Here is a 22547-nt window from a genome sequence, read left to right as displayed (position 1 = left end):
AGCCGCCGGCCCCGGCACGTGATCCGGGACCCGGTCGGTCGGTGGCTCGGTCCCCCAGCCCGCTCTTCCGTCAGCCCGTCCGTCCGTGGGTGCCATCATGGCGGAGGCGGCCAGTCAGGTGCTGCTGGGCTCGGGCCTCACCATCCTCTCGCAGCCGCTCATGTACGTGAAGGTGCTCGTACAGGTAGGAGCCGCCGCCGCCGCCGTCGTCGCCGGCCTTCTCCCCGCCCCGGGCCCCGGCCCGCCCGGCCCGGGCCTGCTCCGAGGACTCGGCCGAGCCCGAGGGCCCCGGCCCGTGGCGCTCCTCCCTCGTTCCCGGGGCCTGAGGGGCCCTCCCCGTGGCCGCCAAGTGCGCTCTTAGGGGACCTTGGAAAGTGAGGCCGGAGTGAGGGCGGGTGGGACAGTCGTGTCCCCGGACTGGGGGTCGCTCGGGTGCTTCGGCCTCCGCCCTCCAGCTGGGCCTTGGGGTCTCCCTGCTATCGCGCCCCTCCTCCTCCTCCTTACCCCCACCCTGGTCTAACCTGTAGTGAGTGCTAGGGGAATCTGGGGAAGGTGACCTCAGACCTGGACCGTGGCCGGGACCCGGAACCCGAGCATTTCAGGGCTCGTTCTTGATCCCCCTCCGCCCCCTCCTGCACGGCGGTCCATCCCCCCTCCCCCCAAACCTTTTTCCTCTCAATTCAAAAGAACCTGCCACAAGGCGCCGGGAACCCTGGTCCCGACTCCGAGCCGAGGGACGTTCTGACTTTTCCCGGGTTCCCCCCGACCCCATGAAGTGTGATTGGCTCTTTCCCTGCCTCCCCCAGCCCTTAGGTGCTGCAGTGACTTGACCTTGCGGGAGAAAACATAGACCCAGGGATGGTTCTGACCAGCCTTTGTTTTCTTTCTTTCTTTCTTTCTTTTTTTTTGGGGGGGGGGGGGGGTCTTGATTCCTTCACCCTCCGAACGAAAAAAGGTCCCACTAAAGGAAAAAAAGCTCCTCTTTGTCACCCTCTCCCCTTCATCTGCCTTTCAGTGGAGATCCTGTCCATTGCAATCTTCGTTATTGGAGAGGAAATTGTTAGGGGCTGCGTTGGGGAGGGATCATTGCTGCTATTCTGTAGCAGATTTTGGAACCAGATACCCAGTTAGACACAAGGAGCTCATTCAGAAATGATAATAGGCCGATTGGGAAGGGTTGCTGAGTCAAGTTTCTGAAGAAATCCATGAGGTTCTGATGTGGGACCCCATGTGGCTTAGAACAGCATGAGCATCACATTTGCCTAGAGCTTAAAAACAGGTTTTGAAAGGCTTTTAGCCAAGTTAGGATGATTTGATATATTCTTGTAAAAGAGTCGTCCAGTGGTGGTCTATTTATTGCATACTCACCTGGTTGTTTCCATTAATGGGTTTGTCAACATAAGATTGCCTCAGTTGAAGTATGAAGTATTTTGAATTTTCTCCCAAATCTTGCCTTTGCTGATACTGTCTACCCCTTATTGCTTTGGTTGGGATTGTATGGCCTTACATGGGGCTGCTTTTCCTTGATTCCCCAGTTATCCGAAAGTTTCTTCTCAGTGTTCTTTGGCCTTTCATTAATGTGTCAAATCCACAACTTCATGTACCCCGCACTGTCCTGCATGTTTTCAGCTCTTTCTGTACTCTCACTTGGTGACCTCATCAGATTCTTGGACAGATCTGCTTAGTCCATAAACTAACTTCCAGTCCAGCACTATCAACTACTATCAACTAAAGTTTCACATTAGGTATCCTATGGCCATATTCAAAACAGAACTCTTTCTTTCCCTCAGCTCTCCTCCCAGAAGAGCTCTCGTTTTTACCACTGCCCTCGGCTCCTAAGTTCACAACTTTGATATCTTAGAATCCTCACCCTTGCTCTTCCCTCATATCTAATCAGTTCCCAAATCTTGATGTTTCTGTCTTCATATCTCAGATGGCGTTTCCCCTTTTTTCTTCTGTCTCTTCCACCATCCTCATCATCTCCTAAAACTATTGGAATCAATCTTCTAACTGGTCTCTGTCTCAGGCCTATCCTCACTCCAATAGGTCCCCCATACATGCTCCCATATACACTTCCACTCAGTAAACTCCAGTGACAGTAATTAGAAAAATGCAAATTAAAGCAAATCTTGAAGTTCCACTTTACAAAAAAGAAAAATCACAAATGTTGAAATGGTTTTTGGAAAACAAATACATTAGTGTACTGTTAGTGGAGCTGTAAATTGATACCGTCATTTTGGAAAGCAGTTTGGAATTGTGCCCAAAGAGTTATTATTAAACTGTGTACAGTATACCCTTTGACCCAGCAGTAATACTCCTAGCAGTGCCCTAATGAAATAAAGGAAAAGGCAAAGCTCCTATATATAAAAAATATTTATAGCAACCCTTTGTGTTTTAGCAAAAAAATAAAACAACAACAACAAAGAAACCTGGAAACTAAGAGTGTGCTCATCAATTGGGGACAAGTTTCAGTATATGAATGTAATGCTATAAGAAAGGAATAAAAAGATAGTTTTAGAGAAAATTAGCAAGACTGCTGCAGAGTGAAATAAGCAGAACCAGGAGAACAATTTCTATGTGACATCAGTGTGGTAAAACAAAAGTTTTGAAAGATTTAAGAACTGCTCAGTATAGTGATTAATCAATCATGATTCTAGCCTGTCAGTGATAAAGCGTGCTGTTCGCCTCCTGCCTGAAAGTTTAAGGTGCAGAACGAAACACGTTCTTGGACTAGAAGATATGGACACTTTTTTTTTTTTTTTTTTGCTTGACTGTGTTTATGATAGGGATTTGGTTTTTATGTTCAGTATGGAAGAAGTGAGTATGTTTAAAAGTCTTGATTGAAAAAAAATAAATTCTAGTGACTCCCTATTTCTGTTAGGATCTTGGCCCTTTCCTACTACTCTAGTCTGCTTCCATATTATTGTCCTTGACAAATAAGGAAGTCTAACCATATCTTCCCATATTACTACCCTTGACAAACAAGGAAGACTAATCATAATGCTGTTCTTCTCACAGGAAAACTTAATCTACATTTTCTGGGCTTTTGTACTAAACTATTCCCCATTCCTAGAATATTCTCTCTCTACTTCTTGGAGTCCTTGGCTTCCTTTGGGACTCTCTGGCTTAAGCAATATCTTCTACTGGAGGCCTTCCTCGATGACTAATTAATGCCTTTCCATTCAAACTTAACCTCATGTCTGCTTTGTATGCTTTTTGTATATACTTAGATATATCTGTTATCCCCATTTGTAGAGTGTGGGTGAGACTGGATCATTTTTGTCTTTGTAATTCCTAGCACCCTGAATAGTGTGCTATATATTGTAGGTGTTTAATAATTACTTATTGCTTAGTAGTTAGATCCAATATAGCTTTCCAGGTTAGAACAGATCATGTTAGTATTCATACCTCTTGGAATATGAACATGAATTCCGTGTGTGGTACTAAAGAGAATCACATTTCAACATTCATTTGCTTGAGCCTATTACAAATTCAGGTTGTCTGACAAAACTTGACTTTTGTGGATTTAGATTCTACAGTGTCAGGGTTAATGTGTACCATTAGGTAGATTGGGAAGAAAAGATTTAAACTCAGCATAGTCTTTGAAATTTGATGTGTACAAAATCACAGTACTTTTATGACAGTATAGTACATATGTGGAAGTGACCATAATTTACAGTATATTTGTTAGCAGCTGAGCTAAGAGAAAGGTCTCTGAGGTCTTCTCTTAACAAAAAGCATCAAGTTGGTAGCTTCTGACATCTCATGTATCTGAAACTAGGATACTCATTACTAACCTTGATTTCATAACAGTTTTGTTGCCAATTTTCCTAAAAGTTTGGTGAAATTCTAAATTATTAGTATTTACTTTATTTGAACCTATCCTTCCCTCCACTACTTAGCAAGCCATCACTTAAATAAGTAAGAGAAAAAAGAAAGAATAAAAGCAATTTAGAAGAGCCAGCCAGCACATTAACCAACTCTAATAACATTATATAAGGAATATTTTATACCCACAGGAACCCCACCTTAGCAAAAAAGAGGATTGTCCATCTCACTTCTCTCCTGGGACCAAGCCTGATCTTAATGATGCAGTGTTGAGGTCTGATTTTTATTTTTGGTTCCATTGTTGTCTTGGTTTAGTTTACTTCTCTGAATCAGTTTATATTCCTTCTCGTGCTTCTGAATTCTTCATATTCAGTATTCCTTATAGTAAAAACCCATTACTCCAAAACTAGACAAGTTATTCCAACTTCTAATAGGGAGTATGTATTTTATATCTTTGCTTCCACAATAAGGACTGTTATTGTTGTAAATGAGACTTTCATTTCTGTCTTTAACTTCCTTAGGAGAAAAGCCCAGCTATAGGATCTATAGGTCAAAGGATATGAACATTTTAGTCACTTTCTTAGAGTACCAGAACCAGTTGGACCAATTCACAGCTGCACAGCCTGTTGTTATCTTTGTCAGCTTGCTGGGTATGAGATGAAACCTTAAAGTTATTATGATTTGCATTTCCCTTTTCCTTAGTGATTTGGAGCAGTTTTTCTTAAAATTGTTCATTGTAATTCTTATTTTGAGAATTGTTTCTTTTTATCCTTTAACTACTTATCCATTGGGGAATAATATTCACTCTAAAAAAAAGAAAAATGCCTAGTTATACTTTTAGGGAAGCACGTATTTAGTAATTGTGCTAGCAGAAAATGAGACCCATACCCACTTACACACACACACACACACACACACACACACACACACACACAAATATCCTTTTAGCACTTTGAAAAACTGAACAGATTATAGAAATGAGATGGCAGTCCTCTAGTCACAGCTTTTGTAGCTGTTGGTCGAATCTGTTTTACTGCCTCGCTATTTACAGTTCATGCACTCATTTCTCTATTTGATTCACAGTTGGTGTTTTTTTGTTAGTTTTTGGTTTTTTGGTTATTGTTCCAAGTGTAAATGACTCCAGATTTTCTTTGGGGATGATTTGTCACATTTCCTGCAGTTCTGGTAGCTTTCCTGAAACAAAATTACTTTCCCTACAGTCTAAAGTTGACTGTACTGTGGTTTTGCTTAGCTATTTCATTACTGGCTAAAACAAAAAAAAAACAACAACACATCTTTAGTTGTATAGTAACATTTAAACTTAATTCTACTCTCTTTTCAAGGCCATAATGATTTTTTTTTTTAACTTTTGTAGGTGGGATATGAGCCTCTTCCTCCAACTATGGGAAGAAATATTTTTGGGCGGCAAGTCTATCAACTCCCTGGTCTCTTTTGTTATGGTAAGTTGGTATTATTCACTTTTGAGATGAATAGCTATAAAACTTTGTGCTACATTTGTCTGCCTAAAAGGAAGCAGAGGGTAGAATTTGGAATTCTTGAAGTGGATCATGAAGATTTTCTGGCATTTTTCTGTGTCTAGGTAATGAGTCCTTCAGATTGTGATCTAAGTGTTTGGTTTATTTTCTTAGCTCAACATATTATGAAAATTGATGGAAAAAGCGGGCTCTTTAAAGGCTTAACTCCCAGACTCTGTTCTGGGGCCATTGGAACTGTGGTCCACAGTAAAGTTTTGCAGGTAAGTGAATTCAGACCCATTTTCACATATATATAAATAGTCTTTTCTTTATAACTTAAACTGTTGGTCCAGTGGAGAAATTCTTATGTGTACTCCAGGAATAGATTTATAACTATGACCTTTTTTTTCTTTCTCTCTTTTTTAAAGTTTTCTTTATTTAAAACTTAAATACAACACATATTGGATTTAATATATTTTAAATATATTTAACATATATTGGGTTATTTGCCATCTAGGAAAGGAGGTGAAGGAGAAAGGGAGGGAAGTTTGAAATACAAAATTTTGCAAGGGTCAATGTTGAAAAATTATCCGTGCATATGTTTTGAAAATAAAAGGCTTTAATAAAATAAAATAAAACTTAAATACAAAATAGTAAAAGGAAAAAAATTGTTATGTTCACAGCAGAATGAGAGGCTTCAAAATATGTAATGATAAATTTACATTTCAAGAAATCATATAATAATAGAAGACCTTGTATTCAGAACTATCTTTTCTTTATTGTAGATTTTCTTTTGTTCTGTGTACTTTTTACTTTGTTCTTTTTTTTTCCCCTTTCCCACCTCTCCCCAATTGGAATATGGTTAAGCATAGATATATTTAGGTATACATGTATCTATACATATATGCATACACATATCTTTATGTATACATATGCATATACATCTAAAGCTATGTTAATATAGCTGAAATATATAGATTTTTCTCTTTCGATTGATTCTTTTTAACTTTGACTTTTTCTGAGATCAGTGATAATTACCCCCACTTTTTTTTCCTAATAAATTCTGTTTCTGATCTTATGTTTGCATATACCTCTTGCTTACTGTCCCTACTAACTCCTTTACTTCTATTCATAAGTTTGCCTTACTATTAACTTTTCCCTTCATCTTTATTCCATTTCCATTGATCTCTGAGTCTTACCTCACTCTTAAACTTTTTATGTTCCACCTTATCCTATTCCCTCCCCCTCTTATTTCTTTATGAATTTTGAGTTTGGGAAGGTTTTAAACCCTTGTGGATGAATAAGGGTATGGGTGTGTATGTATGTGGGTGGGTGTGGGTGTATATGTGATTGTTTCTCATTCCAGTGTAAGATTTTAGAACCACCAGTCCTCTCTCTTCCCTTCTAATTCATTTGTATCAATTCTTGCTCTTGTACTTATTCGTTTAATGGAATTTCTATTTTTACTTTTTCTTACACTATTTTACTTTTTAAAATCACATCATACTCAACTCTTCTCCAATCTTTGTTTTGAACTACCCAATGTTTAATGAAGTCTTAGCCATAGGGCTTACATTTACACATATACACATGTAAAATCTTTTTGAGTTCCTTGAAATTAATCTATGATGTTAACTTTTATATGTCATCAAATTTTCTGTTAAGTTCAGGTTTTTTTGCCATTAAATCCTGAAAATCTAGCTATCCTTTTTTTTTTTTTCCAATATTATATTTAATTTTGCTGGATATAATCTTTTTGGCCACAATCTTAGTTCTTTAGATCTTCAATATATAGTATTCCATTACCTTTGATCTTTATTGTACTCATTGATAGGTCTTGTGTGATTCTGATTATAGTTTCAGCATATTTGAATTAGGGTTTTTTGTTGTTGTTGTTTGTAAAATTTACTCTTTGATTTGGAGGTTTTGAAATTTAGCAATAATATTCCTGTAGGTTTTTCTTTTAGGCTCTCTTTCAGGTGGTGATTGATGGATTTTTTTTTTCTATTTCTACTTTTTTCTCTGGTTCTAACATATCAGGACAATTTCCTTTAATTATTTCTTATATTATTGTATCTGATTTTCTTCTTCTTTTTTTGGTTGAGGCAATTGGGTTAAATGACTTGACTCAGGATCACACAGCTAGGAAGTGTTAAATGTCTGAGGTCAGATTTGAACTCAGGTCCTCCTGACTTCAGGGCTGGTGCTGCTCTATCCCCTGCACTACCTAGCTGCCCCAGATTTTCATTTTTATTTATTTAATTTTGGGGCATAGCTTTCACATAATCCAATTATTTCTGTGTTTCCTCAATCTTTTCTCCAGGTCTGTTGTTTTCTTATGAGATATCTCATACTTTTAATCTATTTTCAAATTCTTTATATAAGAGTCATCTCTTCCTTAAGACTGGATCTCCTTTTCTAATTGTTTGACTTTCTCTTTATAATCTTGTTCTTTTTGGATTGTTCTTTTTTTATTATTTAGTTTCCTATCAATCTCTCATTTGATTTTTAGCTTTTTTTGAGTTCTTCTGTGAACTCTTTTTGGCAGGTCATTATTCAACATTACTCTTTGGGATAGGGAGGCTTTTTTTTTTTTTTTAAACTTAGTATCCTCCTCTGAAGATGAATCCTTGTCTTCCCTATTTCCATAGTAACTTTCTGTGTTTCATTTCTTTCTCCTTTGCCTACTTTTTTTTTTTTTTAAATAAAAGTTTATTAGTGGAATTACTCCTAAAATTCTGGAGTGGGGGACATAGTGTCTCTTCTTCCTTCAGTTCTCCCCTTTTGCCTGGAACCCAAAACCAAGCACTCCCACTTGCTTTAAGTGCCTGAGGTCAATAGCATCCCTGCCCCATTGCTTCTGCACTCACTGTGTGTGCTGGCTCCTTCTTACCAGCCAAGGTTCCCTCAGTCCTCAGACCCCAAGAAGGTTACAGTTTCTGTGGTTAGGACCAGAGCCCCCTCACTCCCATTCCAGCAAGCTCCAGGTTTCCCCCCAACCCTTGTTGAATCCTGGACATGTTTACATTTCAGGCTAGTCAAATCTCTGTCTTGAATTCTTTTGATCTTTTCCAATTGTCTGCCCCAAACTTTATTTATTTTTCATCATTAATTAGCCTAAGTTTGACCCTGAGTTGTACTTTTGCTGGTGGGAGAAATCTGGAGAACTTGATATTTTCTGATCTCCACCATCTTTCCAGAATTGACCATGGCCTATTCCCCATTGATTTTCTGCTCCTATCTGTTTGACATTTATATAAAATATCTACTCCTCCTTTCATGTCCAATGACTGGAAGAGCGTTATCTGATGGAGAATGTCGATCCTATGTTCCCTCTGTATCTTGGATATAAAAAATGAGATTATAGGATTGCAGAGTTAAAGCTGAAAGGTATTGTTTTACAGATGAGGAAGCTGAAACAAAAATTACTTGTCCAGGATCACACAGCTAGTCTTTCTAATTCCAAGACCTGTGCTTTGTCCAGTACTCCACAAAATACTGGGTACATAGATTTTTTCTTCCCCTTCCCTCCTCCCTCTCCCCCCCCGCCCCCCCCCCCCCCCGCAAGTGCTTTTCAATTTCAGTGAATTTGAATTTTAGTATCTAATCTTTTATAATCACATATATCTATTGTTTAGGTTAGAGTAAATGCTAGTACCTTAAAAGGTACCACCTGATCTAGTTCTCTTGCACTATTTTCTATGGTGGACTTTTGGATAATCAGGTTATATGAGCATTTTGAACTCACTCTGGGATGTGTAATTATAAGTTGGCCTAAGTCTAATGTCTACCAAGTTACTTTCCAAGTTTCCTAGCAGTTGTTATTAAAAGGTGAATTATTCCCAATTGATGTCTTCAGATTTAGCCAACACTGGGTTTCTGAATTCATTTTTTCCTGATTTTTCCTTATCTAACCTGTTCCTCCCAGGTGAAGAAACTTCTGTTGCCAGTGCCTCCAGTGTGAAGTAACTTTCAGCCTCTGTAAGAGTAAATATATCTGGATTATGTCTGGACCAAGCACATATTAGAATTAGTCCAGAATGATGTAAAAGAGGCAAATAGTTTTGTTTTTAGGGGGGGGGGCAAAAAAAAAGGAAAGTCCAAAAATAAATAGGCATTTTTAGACAGACTCTTAGAACAGAATCTGTGGAAGGAAGGACAGGTTTACCAAGCCTTAACTCCAGTTAATTTGACATTATCTCTGGCTTCTGTTATTTACCTTCCTTCAGTTCTTAGGAGATGTAGGAGAAGGAGGACTGACCTTGAATTTAGGCAATACTTGGCTCCAAGCCCTAGCTACAGTTCTCACTAGCCCTTGGCCTAGCCTTCTTGTGCCTATTGACTATACTAATAACTAACATTTCTAGGACATTACAGTGTGGGGAAGCTCTTCCAACTTCACTTCTTCTTCACTGCAGCCCCAGTGCACAAGATGCTATCCTAATATCCATTTTTAAAATTGCCTCTAGGAGAAGTGAAGGGATTTGCCCTGGGTCTGGAAGGGCTTGAATGGGGGTTTCCTAGATATAAAAAATGTACTCTACCCCAGAAGCCTTTCCTTCTTCTGCCTAAGCCGTAGGTCCCTCATTTGACTCCCTGTCTTTGTATTCTTGTGAGAAAGAAAATACCAGGGGAATGTGACTTGGCACTCTCCATTTTTGTCAAAGCTGAGTTTATGTGACTTTAAAGAAAGAAGTCCAATTTTCAAGTATGACTGTTATTTACTTTAAAAATTATGTTTCTAAACTATCCCACAACTCCCACTTCATCTTCTAACCCAGGGCAAATGATATAAATGGATATCCCTCTTCTGTTCTCACGTGGGCCCCTTGTGTTATTTTAAAAGTTATCCTCTTGTAAGATGTTCTTTTCCTTTGTGAATTTTCTTTTGACATAGCTAATTTTACCTTTAAAAATCTGGTTGAGCAGAAACCATACTTTTATCCTTCTATACTACCTTCTCTAGAAGTATGTAGTCAGACAGACATTGGCCTTGGAGTCAGAATATGGGAGTCGGTGTGTTGGCTGATGATAGCCATGTGACTTTAGATTGGCCTTTTGGAGTTTCTGGCTCCTATAGGGCTGTTTGTAGGATCAAAGGAACGATTACATTATTATATGTTCTGTGTGCAAATATTATTTTCTTGATTTAGAGCAGTTTAAATAGTTGTATGATTTCAGCTGACCAGACTTTGGAAAGTTGCTGGTTTTCCTGTCCCACACTATAGCCTTGCTCTTTGGTATCCATTCTTTTCTTACCACAAGAAAATGAATTTTGTGCTGTGATTTACGAGCTTTTTGCACAGATGTCTGGCTTTAGTGTTAGCACTGTTTGTTTCTAAGACCCATATGCCAAATTTGGTTAGTTGGGCTGACAGAGCTTGTTCCCAGTTCTTAGTTGATGTTAGCTATTGATTGAGTGACAGGAGACTACCCATGACATGTGATCTAGTCCAGCCACCACTAGTACAATTGTGTTTTGTGTCTTCTGTCACAGGATTCTACAATAACCCAAATCCTCTTTTTTTTTTTCCTTCTTTTCTCTGTAGCAATACCAGGATTGTGACAAAACTGAGGTATGTTGGAGCTGATTTTTATGCATGAACCCTGTCCTTGCAAATGATTATTGCTGCTTAACCCTTCCCTTCAGGAGAAAGCCCCATAATTAAACCTTTAAGTACTTAGTGAACTGCTAGTCTAAGGAGTAGACACCAGTCTGAATCATTCTGTTTGAAGCCATCAGAAGCCTGATTCTCTTATTCTTTTCGCAGGAATTAAAACAAGGATCTTCAACTCAGCAAAAAGATGGCCCATCCAGCTTTGACAGGGTTATCAAGGAGGTAGGAAGTTAACCTAGATATGAAAAAAACTGTTCTCTAAGTTGAACTCAGCGTGTTACAATATATATAGAATGAGTAGCCCCTCAGCCATATGTAATCAGTGACTGATTCAAGGCCTCAAGCTTCCCTTTGCTTCTTACCTTGACTCAGAGAATAGCAATTGTTTCATTCTTTGTCTTTGGATTCCTGGTGCCTAGAATTGGCCCTGACTCTTAAGAGGCCCAGAGGACTCTTTGATAATTTGTAATTATAATGTCATTCTTTAGTCTCTTGTTTTTTTTTTTTAAATGAAACATTAACTTGGTTTTGACTTAATGCTACTTAACTAGAAAGAACCAAGAAAAAAACTTTATTTTAGGGGAAAAGATGCATTCAACCAAAATTAAGATTCTTGTCTAAAACATTACAATTATGTGGTTACTGAATGAAAATCTTCAAGAAAAGGTTAAAGACAGAATGAAGCCCTTGGCATGTTAACTGTCATATCTCTAAGAATGCTTGTGTAACACTTGGCATGTTTGGGATCTCCCTTTCACCACTGCCCATTCTCCATCCCTTCTTCCCCTAAAGCAATTTCTGTTTTGCCTCTCCAGACTCCCCCCAAAAAACTGCTGCTTTTGTTTGGATATTAGATGTTTTCTTAGAGTTAGCTTTAGCATTCATCATCTAAAATTTAAGTTTATCAAACAAAAAACTGATTTGGTTTTATACACTTTTTTTTAATGTCATTTCAGACAAAAACTAGCATTACTAGTAACAAAAAAAATTTTCACTTAACTTTGGTCCCTTTTCTATTTTATTCTTACTTATATTTGGGTGGTCCCAAAATTCTTCTGTCTAGGTGATAATGACTCATACAGTGACTGTCTTCTTATTAATACCAAGAATATGTCTCTGTGCAGAAAGTTATAAGACCAACTTAGCGTATTTCAAGCCCCCAATTTTTTATCTAGGAATCATAGTTTATTCTTTGCTCCTAACACACAGTGCCCTAGACTAGAAAAATGACAGCTAACCTCAGCAACTCCTAGTTTCTTACTTTTGTAGGGTTGTAGGAAAGAGCCCTATTAAATGTCACTCCATCTCTCCTGGAGAGGCTCATGAAATAATGCCTGCGTGATAGAGGGATCTGGATTGATTGCAAGTCATTCAGAAGAGAGCGTGACCTTATGCTCTGAATTCAGCACTCTTAGTTTTTCTTCCAGCTCTGTGACTACCTGCTGGTGACCCTCCCTGTTTTTTGCTTTTGTTTTTCTCATCTATAAAATTGAGAAAATAACGGGAACCGGCTTCGCAGAGATATTTTGAGGAATAACTAAAAAAGAACATTGAAATCCATGAGTGAAAGGTATGCTAGAATGACAAAGTATTCTACTGTATCCTCTCCACGCTACTGTTCCTGACTCCAAGGCTGGAGCCTTGTTTCACCTCACGCCCTTTTCATATAGTACAGTATTCACCCACATTTGATCTCATACAACTTTTGAATGTCAAAATTTAGGTTTCAGAAATGTGTGTCGATTGTTTCTAGACTACTCGAGAGATGATGGCTCGTTCTGCTGCTACCCTCGTTACACATCCCTTCCATGGTATGTTTCTTGGTATGACATGGTAACAGAAATTGTGGCGCACATTCCATTGATATTCCTGATCCGTTTTGACTTGCCCCTTGACCTCTGAGGAGGGTTACGTGGGATTTCATTTAGGGATTTCTTCGTGGGTGTTGTGGTTTCTTTTTATAGTCCAAGTTATCCAGATAGCTAAGTATCGCTAGGTAGAATAAGTGGTTTTTCAGTATCCGTGTCTACCAATACTTTTTCTCTCTGTCCTACAGTGATTACCCTGAGATCTATGGTACAATTCATTGGCAGAGAGAGCAAATACTGGTAAGTGCCTCAGGACACACTTTCCTAAGGAGAGGCTAAAAGAGTTTGGGCCGTTAGAATGGAGACTCCCCCAAAACCTGAGACAGGGAGCTCCTTGAGGACAGAACTGTAGGTGGGTGGGTCCATCTCCCCAGTACTTAGCACATTGCCTGGCACATAGTAATCACTTCATAAATATTGAGCTATTGACTACATCATGGGAAAGTGATGATGCCTTTCCTGCTGTTTGGACACAACACGTGCCATCAGCTCTGTTTTCTTTGTGTGGATGTTCAAAAAAAAAAGCAAGGTCTTTTTAAAGCAACTTGGAGATTAAGGAAGCATGTGCAGGAGGACGCTCAACTTCTTCAGTCCCAGACCCATGAGTGCTGTTGTTCATGTCTACAAAATACCAAAATGGTTTTTTTTTCTCGTTCCCTTATTCAGTGGACTGTGTGACTCCATAGTAACCATTTACCGAGAGGAAGGCTTCCTAGGATTCTTTGCGTGAGTTGATGTTGATGTTATTTTGCTTAAGTAATTTAGAGTGGGGGAAGGGAGGGTGTCTTCAGAGGATAGTGGTGATCTCTCTTTATTCTCTGGATATACCTTTTTTTAAGTTCTGAACTTAAGAGACTCCAAATAAAATGAGAATTGTCCTTAAAACCATGTAAATTTAACTTGAGTTTCCTTTTAAGATATAATTACTTTCCAAGCTGTCCCACTCATTTATTTCTTTCTAAATATCTTTCTGTGCATTTGAAATGCTTCGGTGACCTCTGTTTCTCTGTTTTGGGGTTTTGGTGTTGGGGGTTTTGTTTTTTTTTTTTTTTTGACAGTACTGTTGATAGTCGCCTTTCTTTCTCTGTCCTCCCAGAAAAACTAATTGAAGAGGGGTGGGGGAAGAGGGGGAGAGAGTAAAACATTTGTAATAAATGTTCATTGGCAAAGAAAGCAAATCCTCCCGTCCCCATAATTTCTGAAAAAATTAGGTCTCACTTCTTCCTACAGAATGTATACTCAAGATTCCTATTACTTCCGGCATCCTTCCAAATCAAATTCCCATTGACCTCACAATTTGTGATTTAAAGTTTTTCATCCAAAATCTTTGTCTTGGTCAAGGATGCATAAAAGTAACCTCATTCTAAGTCATCTTGTCCCTTCTCAGTAAGGGATTCTGCCAGTAGCAAGTTGAAGGAATTTATCTTTCTTTATTATTCGCATTTGATTTTATTTATCTGGAGGAAGTGGAAGATACAAAGGTCCATTTTGCCCAACTTTTTGTCCTTATTTGCCATTTTCCTTATTAAGCTCATATGGGCCCCTCTTGGTGTCATCCTCTTTGTGTGATGTTCGTTCTTCCTGATTTTTTTTTGTCTTAATTTTATATTTATAAAATCTTGTTAGACAGATGCTATATCTAATCTTCTTTTAAGCCTCTAATAGATTTTTTTGCCTCAAAAAATGTAATTAGTGATAATATGGCAGACCAAACAGTATGAGAAGGCTACTTCACTTAGAATTTTTAAAAAGGGAATTAAGGACTTTGGAAATCAGCCTTCCATATTTTAGCCTCTGCCCCATATCCTGAAGGGTGAATTAGGTGAAGATGTGCTCCACTTGAAATTACATTCTGGTTTTTGGGTTCAAATTTTTAAAATTATGCAAAGTTATTTGACTTCTGGATCTAATTTTGAAAAATTCAAAATATTATATGAAATGTAATACATTTCAATAGGTACATAGAGTAGATTTTTTTCATTCTTTAGTCTTTATTCTAAACTCTGACTTTTTTTTTAATGGCAGGGGCCTTATTCCTCGCCTTCTGGGAGACATCATTTCCTTGTGGCTCTGTAATTCGTTGGCCTACCTCGTCAATACCTATGCACTGGAGAGTGGGGTAAGTTGTGTGAGATCTGCATAAACTATGACTAGACTCAGATTTTAGGCATGAATAATGGCTAGTACAATGGTGACCTGCCTTCCCTCAGGCTTCAGAACATGTGGTAAAGACCAGACTGCCAGGAGCTATTGGAGAAGTTTATGCCTTTGACCTTAATAAGGCCCTGTGGAATAACTAGAATTTATCTAGCATGTTTAAGGTTTGCAAAGCACTTGATAAATATCTCATTTTAACTTCATAGTGACTCTGGGAGATAGGTGCTCTTGTTATTCCCATTAAACATCTGAGGAGCCTGGGCCAGGCAGAGGTTGGGTGACTAGTCTGAACTCACAAGACTTGCCAGGAAATATCTGGAGTCAGATTTAAACTTCCTAAATCCCGGTAGCGCTCTCAGTGTCTGATGGCACCCAGCTGCCTTAGGAACCACTATAAAAAGCCAGCAGGTGTATGGAAGAATGATTAGGTGATCTCAGGAGCCCAATTCTTGCCTCCAAACCACTTGTAGGCTGAGCTTCCCCACTATATTTAGGAGAAATGGGGCTTTTGGAAGAAGTCCTGAAGAATCCCTCACTTCCTTGGATCTTTTAAAAGCTGTATGAGAGAAAAGGTTCTGAACCTCCTTGATCTGGGGCGAGACTCATTTCAGAATGATTTTAAATGCGTAAAATAAAGTCCCCAGGATTACAAAGGAAACCGACAATATTGAAATTCATTTATTCAGTTATTAAAAGTTCCAAGTTGTTAGCTCCCTTGAAATCTTCCCTTGTTATCCTGGATTTGGAGAGCTAGTATCACTTGACCATGTTCTCTTGTTGGTGGCATTCCCAGCCCATACATCAAGTGTTCTTTTGGGGTGTAACACTACCATGGCGGGTTCCCTCATTTCAGGGGTGTCCAATGCTTCCTGAGCCCATTTGGGGTTTTCTTGGTAAAGATTCTGGGGTGGTTTATCGTGTCCTTCGCTAGCTCATTTTATAGATGAGGAAACTGAGGGAAACAGGGTGAAGTGACCTGCCCAGAGTCACACAGCCAGGAAATGTCTGAGACTGGATTTGAACTCGGGAAGATGAGATTTCCTTATTTCAACCCTATTGTTTATCCACCTAAACCACCCCATATTATGGAGAAAAACAGTGTCTTAGGGGTATATGAGTAAATGTCAGAAAATCTTTTTGGACCCAGATTGGGTTATTTGAATATCACTTGAAGAAAAGGACGTGTGATGGAACTCCCTCCAGGAGGCCCATATATCTTAAATGGAATATTCTGTTGTTAAAGTAATTATATTTCTAGTCAGGAGGAAGGAGGGAACAAATATCTACTTTGTGCTAAGCACTTTACAAAAATCTCTTTTACTCCTCATTACATGCCTTGGGTACAGATGCTATTATTAATCCCATTTTATAGTTGAATAAACAAGCAGAGAGTGATTAAAAATGAGAGCTTATCAATATCTGAGGCTGAATTTGTACTTGGGTCTTCCTGACTTCAAGCCCAGTGTTCTATCCACTGGTTCACCTAGCTGTCTCTAAGTAAAAGTTAACCAACCTTTTAAAAAAAATCTGTACCTAAAAATCACTTTGACCTAAGACATATTTGTCTGCTTTCACAAGGATGTAAATAATTAATTTAGCTACTTTTCGTTAATACTTTATCTCTAAAATCTAGTTGGAAAGTTGAAAGTTTTACAAAGAAATTGATAGTAAATGAGATGAAGGATATATTGATGGTCTCAGCTGATAATAGCAGCAGAATTTTTTCATTTGTTCTAAAGGTATTCCCCTTCTTTAGGTTTCCACCATGAATGAAATGAAGAGTTATTCCCAAGCTGTCACCGGAGTAAGTTTGGTCATCTTCTTCTTGGATTAGAAATAGACTTGTTTTTATCATCCAGTCTGTATTGAGTATATGAAAAAGTCATCCATCACATGTTTCAGAATATTTCTTCCCAAGTTCGTTGATACTTTATTTTGTAGGTACATAGAGGCACCTAGATCTCTTATATCTTATTATTGAATCCACACCATTTCTAAAAAGTAAACCCCACCACCTCTGTGAGCCTAGTGTTATACCTCTGTGAATAAATCCTCCGGCCTGAGGAAGCGGGCTTCCTGGTATTTCAGTACTGAGGAGTTTTAATTATCTTGATCTATGTGGTATCTTAAAATATCACTTACTATCACCAGCATCCTTTTATCCTGGAATAGGTAACCATTTTCATGTATTCAGCCAAGAGACTGCAATTTTGATTTATATCTTGATTATATGTGGATATGATTTTACACTGTGTATTACAAAGCACTTTTCTCTATGTGAAATGGTTGATCACACAACAAAAGTAAAATATCTCTGTGGGGAAATAGAAAATTTGGTCCAATGACTAACTTCCAGCCACCAATGGCTCAAATTTGAAGACTGTATAGAAAGTTCGATGGAACTCCCATGCTCAAAGGGAATACTTACTCATTTTTTCTTTACTCCAAGTGGTATCCCCAGGCCATTTAATAGAACTAGAGAGGCAAAATAGATGGTGAAAATTAAAAGTTGTCCTGAAAGCTTTGCCATATTCTTCTTTCCTTTTGGTCTTCTAGTTCTTTGCCAGTATGCTGACCTATCCCTTTGTACTTATCTCCAACCTGATGGCTGTCAACAACTGTGGGTAAGTAACTGTTGCTTGCCTTCTCTTGGAAGTTGGTTCCTTTTTGACGCAGATGAGGTGAGCCTAACGGAAATTTTGAAAAGGACAACTTTTTTTCTCCAAAGCGATTAGTTATTTTTTCTTTGTAATGGAAACCCGTTGTGAGTTTTGGTCCCTTATTTGATTTTTATGTTATTATCAGGTGGTGGTTGTATAAGTCTTAACAAAAAACACATTTAGTGAACTTTGTGAGTTGTATGTCATAAAACAGATTCTCTGATCTGTGTCTTCTGGGAGTTTCCATACTAAAGGAGGCAAACTAACTGTTGAATTCTTCTATTTCCTTATCAACCCATATATGCAAAATACTGCCATGTCCCTTCTGATTGAGACGGAGGGAGAGAGTTATTAGCCACTGCACAAACTTACAACACATAAGGACAGTTTCAGCCCCAGTTTTCAAGTCGGATGGAAAGGTTCCCATGGTCCTTTAGGTACAGTGACTAATACCCCTTTAATATTAGTTCCATGGAAAAAATGATCCCAGTTTTCAATGTTAAATCATAGATATGTGAGAGACTTTGGTATCCAGGCTGCTTCCCCTGAGGGGCTGCTTCCCAGGCCCAGGACTGCAGGACAGGGCCTAGAAGCACAACTGCTCAAGGCTCTTGTTTTAACTCCATTGGATTCATGGGAAATGGTGGCCAATTGGACTTGGCCGGCACATGGCCTACCTCCTGTCTCAGGGAGCCTCAGTACTTTGGCTCAGCTGGCTTGCCTGCTCTAGGTGGCAGTGGGTGGGGACAGTTAGTGCCTCCTCCCCCAGAGTGATCCCTCTGGATAATGGCTGGGAGGACCTCAGTCAGAAGGTACTTTGTGGAAGGACTGGATTTCAAAGGAAGTACTTGGGCACGTTGGTTTTCATTGCCTTTTCTCTTCCTTCCCTTACATTATATCACTTTACTTAGGGGTCCATAATTTCATCTAAGCAGACAATCATCCCCCCATCTCCACCCCTATCTTTGCAAGGTTTCCTTCTGGCGAGCCTAGCAAGTAACTTCTTTCTTGTCCCCACAGGACGGGCATACTCCCCCCGTCGGGCCTGGCTCGTGCCAGGCAGAGTATTTTATTGTAGGGTTTAAATGGAGACCAGGATACAGATTTCCAACTTTGATCTGTTAAGTGGCCTCCAGAATGCATATCTGTAATTAGTAATTCCTTGTATCCCTATGCCTTGCTTAATGTAGCAATGTCCTTGTCCACATGCTGTTCTTCAGACAGGGTGCAAGCTGAGGAAATGCGGGCTTAGGGTTAGGGTTAGGGTTATGTTTCTCTGTTCTTCAGACAGGGTACAAGCTGAGGAAATGTGGGCTTGGTGTTCTGGGCTCTTTGACCCATTTTGTGATTCTAAGGCAACCCAGAGTAGTGTATATAAGAGGAAGGTTTCATGACCATTCTGTCCAGATACTGCTAAAGCAGCAGAGCACCCAGTATATTCAGAGTCTAAAGAGCTGCCAGGCAGGGCTCCCACTGTATAATGCTGTGCTTACAGAAGGGCCATGGGCAGTGCCAGAAAAAAAGTGAGCCAAGTGAGCCCATCTGTGGCCCGTTCCAGTGAAACTATCAGTTTCCTCACAACTGGCGTCTCTTCTTCCGTATCTTTGTGACTAGTACTGTGGGCGCAAGGGTACCAGAGTCCCCAGAGATGTGGGAAGATAATTGAGATTTTCTCTCTTTCAGGCTTGCTGGTGGATGTCCTCCTTATGCTCCAATTTATACTTCCTGGTTAGACTGTTGGTGCATGCTGCAAAAAGAGGTATCGTTACTCTTAGCTTTTTGAATCAGTATTTCTGGGTTTTTATCCAGATCCCTTCTTCTCCCTCAAATTTCACCTGCAGCTGTCAGTCTCATTTGTTTAACTTAAATGACGTTAATCTGATATTCTAGCAAAAGGGGAGGATGTCTACCTGAGACAGGAGAAATAATCCATCTAAATAATCTATATTTTTTAAAAGCACATTCACCTGTAAGAGGGTCTGCCCCTGAAGGTTATTGAAAGGGTCTTGGTTACCAAGTATTTATTTCTCTCCCATGATGAATCAAATGCAGAGATTTAGATTTTTTTTTTCCATACTCTTCAGTCCTAGGCTAAGGATTATCCTACTTCGCAGATGAGGAATTTCAGGCACTAGAAGTTACATTAATTTCTAGCAACAAATAAGTGACAGAGCTAGAGCACCCGGACTGAGTGTGCAGGGTAATCAGTGACCTCGTAGACCCAAAGCTTATGCATTGAGATGCTATGCCCACAGAGATTTCTTACCTGTAATAGGGGCCACCAATTAAGCATCAGGCTTATTATAAAAAGCAAAGAATTGTCTCACCACAATTGTTTTTGAATAATTATAAGAGACAAGGTAAGGAATAAAGGAGATAAAGTTCTTTGTTGCATTATTTTGTGGCAGTTGCGATACATACAAAAGGCAGGCCTTGCTTCTCAAAGCTCAAGATCAGTCTATAAAAATGAGTAGAGGCAACCCGTCCCACTGGGATTGCCGTGTCCCAGGACAGAAATCCAGTGACCTCCTCTTGAGAATTAACAGCTACAATGTTTTTACTGAAATAGCCTTCAGAATAATTTTTTACACCTACTCTCAGGGATCGCACTTCCTCCCTGCATTTAGCAGCAAATGGTGTTCATATTATCCCCAGTTTAAGGAGAGAGAGTTTATTATTGTAGTTGTACCCTCTTCTCTTTTAATCCATCCTCCGGCCCCCAGGTAGAAAAGTAAGAGTGGAGGCCCTCCCTTGTCTCTGTGGCTGCTTCTCTTATACTTCCTCCGAATGGACTGGGAAATCGAGCGAACTCCAGAGGAAGATGTTGGGCTAGGCCTGTAAAGAAGGGAGCCCAAGGGGTACAAAATTGTCCTGTGACCCTGTGGCACTGACAGCGTTATAAAGGCTGGGAAGAACCTCTTGTCACCCTCCCTCCAAGGTGCAATGGCATTTCCTTTGTATTAATCAAGAGTGTAGCTTTCTGTTCTGTGAAAGTGGAGACTTTGTATCCACTAATCATTTAGTTGCATTTCCAGGACATCTGTTGTATCTTTGCTCATTTTGCCAATTGGATTTACTGATGTCATGACCTTCACTATAAATTTTATCTGTTTGATTTTTTTCCAGGGAAACATGAGTCGTGGAAATAGCTTGTTTTTCCGGAAGGTCCCATTTGGGAAGACTTACTCTTGTGACCTGAGGATGTTGATTTGAAGATGTGGGGCAGGGGCAATGACATTTCTGTAGTCCCAGATGGACAGAATTATGGGAGAGAATGTTGATTTCTATACAGTGTGGTGCGCTTTTTTTTAATAATCATTTAATCTTGGGAAAATGGAGGTGTTTGGTGTCTGCCTTTTTTGTTCATTTCCCAATGCAAGCTGCTTTACTGTTGAGATTCCCCAATGATTGTTTTTCCTGAAATGGGCAGTTTTTGCTTTGGGTTTAAATATGATTTACATAAAGCAAAATTGCACTTTTCTAGAGGAATGGGCAGATTATTCTGGTGTTTAGGCCTCAATCTTAAACTTTTTAAGAATGAAGAATCATTAAATTCCAAACAGGAATAGAAACAACTTGTGAAACTTCAGAAAAATTAATAAAGCAACTTTGTAGGAGATGAATAATTACTCTCCTCTTGTGGACTCTGTCCGAGGAGACAGGAGGATCCCCGCAGAGCCTACGTCCTGGTATAGGGCTCTAAATAACTATGTTTCTCTGGCCCGATCCCTCATTCTGCACAACTGAGTGGAAATAGAAGTGAGATTTGAGAGGGACATGTTAACAATAGCAAAGATTATTTTTAAATTCATTTAACCAAAATGAAGTACAAGAAAGCTGACTTTGTAATGACTTCAACCCTCCTTCCCTTTAAGCTCCACAACAAACCCTGTAAAGTAGAAAACACAAATTAGAAAAAGACTAAGGTCCCGTCCTTGGTCTTCTCTATGAGCTGTGTCCTTGCCATATCCAACAGTGCATTATAATTCGAACTGTACATGATTTTTAAATTTTTTCTTCTACTCCCTTCCCCATTTTGTTTAAGGGAGGGTGGGAGTGGTTTAGTTTTAATTCCTCATGACACTCTTAAAAAGGATTTTTGTAATATTGGGTCTGATAATGTAAATTTCATTCTCTACTACCAAGATTTTTTTTAGCCAAAGCATCAATAACCTGGCACGATGTGACCCACAACTAAGTGTGTTACAGGAATTTACAGAACAAAATACATTTTAGAAGGAAACGGAAAAATAAAATTATAAAAAACTTATAACTCTTTTTCTTTTTTTTTTATTATGTTTAAAAGATTCAGAACAATTCACTAAAGAAAACTTGCTGTTACCAGTGAAGTCACATGTCTGAAAAATTTATTGGATCATTGCTGAACCCCCTAAAAAAAGTGCTCTTGGCTTTAGGAGCAAGCTAACTGTAGCCTTTTGTCTTCCACTAGAGGGCATCTAGATTTTGCTATCTTATAAAAAAGTTTTGCCTTTATCTTCTTTATGTGGTTACATAAAAGGTATGTACTATTTTATGAAGTGAGCTCCAGAATCTTAAGCATCTAAGCATCTGAATCTTGCAGGAAGTTGTAAGATAGCACTTTGAAAAATCAGTCTTTTAGAAAACATGAATTCTGCTAACTACAGTGTAAATGCAGAGGTTTTTGTGTGGGGTTTTTTTGTTTTTGTTTTAAAGAATAACGGACCATTTTAGCACAACATATATTCATATATCTGAATAGGATAATGAGCTACACCCAAAAATCTGCTGGCACAATTCTAGGCTTAGCTACGGTTTTTCATTGGCAGTGCAAGGCTGAAAACTGCTAGATACTGCTGCTTAAGTAGTGGGACAATCTTCAGAATTGATTTGACCATTACAGAAAACCAAATATGGGCTCTTTGCATTCCTGAGGGAGAATAGAGTCCAGGAGCATGAGAG

General features: G+C 39.1%; 1 protein-coding gene across 3 annotated transcripts; it reads left to right on the top strand.

Annotated features, from left to right (window-relative positions):
- On the top strand, positions 1-21879 carry MTCH2 (mitochondrial carrier 2). Of its 3 annotated transcripts, none has more exons than XM_051967646.1 (13): positions 1-184; positions 5204-5288; positions 5478-5584; positions 10853-10879; positions 11075-11143; positions 12675-12732; positions 12978-13029; positions 13456-13515; positions 14815-14908; positions 16703-16750; positions 17503-17570; positions 19290-19365; positions 20733-21879. In XM_051967646.1, exons 1-13 carry the CDS (start codon positions 98-100, stop codon positions 20817-20819), a joined length of 918 nt encoding a protein of 305 aa, XP_051823606.1. In that variant the 5' UTR covers positions 1-97; the 3' UTR covers positions 20820-21879. The 3 variants fall into 3 exon arrangements, with proteins under 3 accessions (XP_051823606.1, XP_051823607.1, XP_051823608.1); XM_051967647.1 differs by having other exon boundaries at positions 71-162; XM_051967648.1 differs by lacking the exons at positions 1-184; positions 5204-5288; positions 5478-5584; positions 10853-10879; positions 11075-11143 and adding an exon at positions 12451-12491.
- The last annotated feature ends 668 nt before the right edge of the window (positions 21880-22547 follow it).

The sequence above is a fragment of the Antechinus flavipes genome, chromosome 6 (assembly GCF_016432865.1).
Source record: "Antechinus flavipes isolate AdamAnt ecotype Samford, QLD, Australia chromosome 6, AdamAnt_v2, whole genome shotgun sequence".
NCBI classification, from domain to species: Eukaryota; Metazoa; Chordata; class Mammalia; order Dasyuromorphia; family Dasyuridae; genus Antechinus; species Antechinus flavipes.
Note: the sequence above shows the minus strand (reverse complement) of the source record. Positions and strands in the feature narration are given on the sequence as shown.